This window comes from Micromys minutus (assembly GCF_963924665.1).
Source record: "Micromys minutus genome assembly, chromosome: 19".
Taxonomy (NCBI): Eukaryota; Metazoa; Chordata; class Mammalia; order Rodentia; family Muridae; genus Micromys; species Micromys minutus.
The window spans coordinates 17,535,287-17,541,286 of record NC_137954.1 but is presented as its reverse complement, the minus strand read 5'-3'; the positions used below and the strand labels follow the sequence as shown (position 1 = coordinate 17,541,286).

Genomic DNA, 6,000 nt, shown 5'->3' with positions numbered 1-6,000 from the left:
TCTTCCCTTTTATATAAAATAACACTTTTAAAAAAATGTGTTTCTTACATGCTCTTTCCTTCCTGCACTCAGACTCCTCGGTCTCACCAAACCTGTAGTAAGTAACAATGGATCATTTTTAATCTTCTCAACCATAAAGAGAATGGGGAGATGAGCAGCTTGGATTGTTAACAAGGCCTTTCAGAATGTATTGGATAGCCTTCAGGCACATGAAAGGTAAAAATGCAATTTTAAAAATAATAATACTCCATGCAACACAGAGCAGAGCGAAAATAATTGTCCAATTGTATCCATGTAAAGCCATGTGTTCTTGTTGCGGATGGAATTCAGATCATTTTCTGCATATACTATTCATTTTTTAAATATAAAATTGTAACAATTACTACAGTTTGGGGATGAGATTATTTATCTATGGTTTGTAAAGAATGAATATGACACCTGCTCAGAGCCCACTCCTGCCAAGAGCTCATGCCTAAATGTTACTCCAGTGCTAATGAGAAGTATTCACAAGCCCTGCTTAGCAAGCGCTGCAGTGACATCCTCAGCCAAAGTCGCAAGCTGAGGGGATTCGAGCAGGTTGATGCTCCCCGAAGAGGAGACATTGCTGAGTCGTCGGGGCGATGCCACGCTTGACCTGCTTGGGGACTGTGTGATGATCTCAGCCCCATGGTCTACGCGGGCCTTTGCGTGCTCTCGGAAGTTCAACTTCTGGCTGTCAATCTGTTTAAGAGGAACATTAGACCTCATTAGCCCAAGCATCTTCACCAGTCACCAGCTCTTTCCCATCAGCTCTATCCCATAGAACATGATGTCTATTCAGCTTAGCATCCCTCCTTCCGGTTTGAGAAGTACTTTAGCCAGTGAGCCATTTTGATCAAGCTATTTGAGAATGTAGTTAGGGATTCTGCTGGGCTACTAAAGTAGTAGTTGTAGGTTCTCCTATTTAGAAACATATCTGTACACGTGTGTGTGTGTGTGTGTGTGTGTGTGTGTGCGTGTGTGTCTGTGAAACAACAATTAATTAAAAACATTGTCATGAATTTGAAAGAGAAAGAAGGTTTCAGAGAGAGGAAAGGGGAGGAGGGAATGATGAAATAATGTATTATATTATGTATATTATAACCTTAAAAATAAAAATAATTAAAAATATCTTATAAGAAATATGCTTGCACAAACACATGACTGGTTCATGTGATCTTATCTCACCTTTACATTACCACCTCCAGGTACATGGTGAGCATTGTCAAGTGAGCCAACTTTAGCTTGGGCCTTTTCCTTGAAATCCAGCTTTACACTCTCAATTTTCACACGGCCACCACCTTCAGGAGGAGAAAGCCTTTTTTTAATGCCTTGCTGAAATGGAATCATATATTTATAAAAACTACTCTCACACAAGGATAAGCTGTATAAAGTGCCAGAGAAGGTGTATTCTTCTGCCCTAACTAGACATGTTAGGAATGTTCAGTCTACTTCATTTTGCAGTATGATCCAAGACAATGGCACCTTTCCTATACTGTTATACACATTACTTCATGTATTATGCACTACTTTCAAATCCATACCTGTCCTATAAACCAGAGAGCTTTCCTTGCTATAACACAACCTCTAGAAGTAACACAGTAATGCAAATACATTGCATCCTTTCTTAACCTTTGGGCATTTAATCTTTTATTATTTTTACTAGAAGACATTAAATGGACATGAAACTGTTCTTTATATGGGAGCAAGTCACTTATCTAAAAAAAAAAAAAAAACAAACTTTTAAGTTGTGATGGTGCCAAGTCCTAGATAGCTTGAGCTGCCAACTTGATAAACCCAGAGTCATCTGAGAGAATCTTAATTGATGGCTTTTCCAGATCTGACCACTCTGTTAGAAATTGTCAGAAACAACAATGAAGTGATTTAAACTCTATTGAAGGGAGAAATATACAACACTTTATGTAAGAGACCTAAGGATCTGAGCACCTACAAGGAATCCTGGAATCAATCCTCCATACATAATGGGCAAGAATACTTCTTTCATTTGTAAATTTTCAACATCACCGACTGTGCCGATGAAATAAGCTGAATGCATTATAACTAGTTGCACAGTCTCTCCTTTAAGATGGAATGCTAGGCTATGACTTGCTAACCTCACTCTACCACTGTTCAGATAACATTGAGACAGGATTTAGATCATGCCATTTCCTATAATGCAAACAATCTCAAGTGTGATAGTCTGCTGTTGGCGCTGATGCAACACAACCCTTTAAGAGAGCTCTTTACTCCATCCCTGTGTACCTTTCAGACTTTCAAACACGAATTTCCTCTACATCCCAAAGTACTAGTTGTAGTACTAACTAGTAGTTATCCAGTGTCTCTCAGTCTGTTTGTAACCATGGCTAAGTGTTTGCTGATATCTTGGACTTAGAAAGGTGGACTAGGATCCCGTAAATATAGGTGCAGTAAGAGATGTATTTTACTTTCAGAGGATGCTTGATTTCAATCACATGCATTCATCTGGGAGAACTGCATATTGATCTTTTAATCTTATATTTTCATGGGATTTTGCTTTAAAAAATGCTTAAAAGGATCTCTAAAAACAAACGTGGAAAACGCTTTTTCAGTTTGGAATTCTTGATGCTTATGTAATGCCCTGTAAATTTTCAGGGTAATTATCACACATTATTCAATGTTCCCACACTTGCGAAAATCACAAGGGTCAGCACATTCCAAGTGCAATGGAGGAGGCTGGCACTGGGGAAGCGTTCCTGATCATAGCATCCTCTCTGACAGATAAACATAAAGAAAGAAGTCCCACAAAGATATAATCTCATGTCTTGTGACATCTATCTTTACTGTGCTAACTCCAGACATTTATGTTAATACCCATCTGTTTGGCCAGAGACTTCTTGAAATTGGGAGGTACTGAAATACATCTTCAGAAACTTTCATTTCTTTTCCTCCTGAAGTTTAGGTTGGATAGACTACAAAGTAATTCACATGTATGGGAGATATTTCTAAATATGTACTGTTTCATGGAGGGTTGTTTTTCCTATGTTTTTCCCAGTCTGTGGCTTTTACTTGTTGGCTGTGATGAGATTCGCTTCATTCACAGTGATCCATATAAATGCAATTGTCTTAGTTAGGAGGTGGAGAATGTTGGGACTTTGAACTAGGAATATTAATTATTCATTTTTGCACTTTTGGTAGACTTTGGTAGAACTTACTCTCTTAAGGTATTTTTTTTTTAATGGGTGCTGTGTCAACATAGCTTGATTAAAATGTTATTGAAGTTTTTTCTTAAAAGGAAAGAAAAATAAGATGATACAGACACCAAGTACAGCCAGTAAAGAAAGCTTGCATGGGCTGGTTCTGTTGCTTTCCCCCTAGACAGTCTTATGTAACATTTGAATTTAGAGACATTTGCCTCTGCATGTAAAATACTTTGGCAGCCATAATGAGCAATAATTATGAGAAACTATAATCTCCATCAGGCAATAAAGTAACGTGTAGGCAATTTGATTTGTGCCCTTTGGTGCTGAACTGTTTTCTTTGCTTTCATGGTAGATGCTGCACATTCCCACAGCAACCTTGAGAAAAGATCGCTATTGTCAAGGATCACCATGCTGACATGTCCTTTACAAATGTAGTCATCCTATTTAGTTATAATAGGGGAACCAGATTTAGAAATAAGTGGGAGTCTGTGACAATAGTCTTTTATGTACAGCAATTCATACACAGAATATTTTCTTATCTCTATGATGGTTTCTGAGCATCCAAACTCCAGGTGAATTTGACTAATCCCATCTGTCCAGAATCAAAGAAACCAGTATTTTCTTTTGCATTCTGCAAGAAAAATGGCAATATGGCAAAATACCTCAGCTATGTTACAAACAGAACAGTACAAGTCAATTGTGCAGTGGCAGCCCAGCTATGGACTGGGGACTTTGAAGATCTGAACAAAAGGACATGCCCCTGATACTCCTGAACAGGGAACACAGATCCATTGGGGCGGTTCTGTACCCAGTAATGCAGATTCCATATACAAAGACTCAATTATTTTGATTTGTCATATCATTTGGCACCGGGTAGACTTATTTTTAAGTACTTCTAATGTAGTTGTTCACACTGATATTTGTTCTGATATCATTGTAGCCAATCCAAAGAGTCCTAATAATTTTCTCTCCTAAAGTCTCACCTTAATTATTGTTATATCTCATTTTGACAGTACTTGAGATAGTGATTAATCTAACTAATCTACATTTGGTTTATATGTTAAGATACCAAACACATGGCTAAATTATTTAAAGATAAAGGCAATTAATTATATTACCATTCTGTAACCCAGTGGTATGCTATAAATTTTATAGTGTCAAAATTTTCTCAAGAACATCTGACAGTTATCCATTATTATGTATGTCTGGAGGTGGAATTTAGCACAAATAAACTATTTGTCATACTCAGAGTGACAATGATTCATGTCATATTCATACTCTTGAAAGAAGGAGCTAGCTATGGCAAGTGGAAATTTAATTTCTACTTCAAAGTTCTATGCTGTGAGATACCCTAAAAGACAAGAGGTTCTAATGCCAAGTGAGTTGGGGGCATATTGCATTCTGCTGAGAATTTCCAGTGCATATTGACTTGAGAAAGAATTAGAGAAATGACTCAGATAAAGGACTTTCCTCAGCTCTGATACTCAATTTTGCTTTACATAATGAAGAAAACACAGTTTTAGGAAAAACACGTAGAAATGCTTTGGTCACCGTTCTTATCTGTAAGACGTGGTGAATATTGCAATCTACATGTTTTGAAAGAGCTCCAATGTCTGTGCCTGTTCCATACACATGGTCTCTTCCAGGTAATTAAGTCCACTAATCCCAGAGTAAGATGCTTTGACAGTTTAAACTTAAATTTCTGTCACTAAATGCATGGGTATCAAGAGCTTGAAACACTATTTTTCAGTCAAAATTTTCACAAAGGTATAAGGAACTGTCTACTTCTTCAATCCAATTAATGTTTCTAAATGATCACAAATATGCCATTTTTTACCTGGCCTGTGACGGATGTTCTTTAGAGAGCCACATTTGGATGTCACATGGCTTAGGTCTATCTTCTTAGTAACAATTTGTACCTGCGGAATGACAGAGAATGAGCTTAAGATGTCTTAGACATGAAAGCTCCATCCCCAAGATTATACACAAATCTGGACATGTGCCCACATTTGTAACATGTAGTACTGCATTCAGAAACACACACACACACACACACACACACACACATCTATTCCATATATTTCAAACTAGAAATAATAGGTAAAATGCCTGGAATAGAAGATTTATTAGTAGAAAATTGATTACATTGTAAGAGCATGGGAACAGTTATATTAATAAGGCAAGCACCTTTTGAAAACAAAAGCTCCACCATATTAATTTTTTCATAGCAAAGAAGCAAGAGGAGGGTGGGTTATTATTTATAAAGTGACATATAAAACACTACTCACAGTAACAAGTCCAGCATGAAGACAGAAGAAAATTCTAAGTGAGCTTTCATAAACCGTTCTCTTATTTTGGCTAAGTGGAATAGTTTTCTTGCATGCTGAGTTAGAAAATTACATTATTTTTCTTGCTTTTATGTTTCATTAAAATATTTCTCCTGTCAGTATCTGTAGCAGAGTTTTCTACTGCCCATTGTGGTGGCCCACTGGCCATCAATATCAGAAGAATGTGAGAATTTAAGAATGTACGAATTCCTCAGGGATATGCACAACAGAACAAATGATTCTTCTCTTAAGGAAAGTTAAAAGCCACCGTTTTGCTGAAGCTCCCATTTTACCTTAGTATAAGAGCTTGAGTTATCTGAACTTAGTCCTACTACTGAATCGGAGCTAGAGGCATTTGCCATGCGAGGGCATCACGGCACATCTTCTGTTACTCTCAAGGGAACAGACTGGACCAGAGCTTCTTCTACAGAAGAGCACATGATGTTACATACATGTATACTCGGGAGAGTAACCAA

General features: G+C 37.4%; 1 protein-coding gene across 1 annotated transcript in view; it reads right to left on the bottom strand.

Annotated features, from left to right (window-relative positions):
• Positions 1 to 504: 504 nt before the first annotated feature.
• MAP2 (microtubule associated protein 2) overlaps positions 505 to 6,000 on the bottom strand; it is a gene marked incomplete at its 3' end in the record, with an annotated part of 244,046 nt that continues 238,550 nt past the window's right edge. The window contains exons 15-17 of the mRNA XM_080932786.1: positions 5,035 to 5,116; positions 1,207 to 1,319; positions 505 to 720 (exon numbers count right to left, since the gene is read on the bottom strand). Coding sequence (XP_080788912.1) covers positions 505 to 720; positions 1,207 to 1,319; positions 5,035 to 5,116 — 411 coding nt within the window. The remainder of the gene's footprint in view (positions 721 to 1,206; positions 1,320 to 5,034; positions 5,117 to 6,000) is intronic.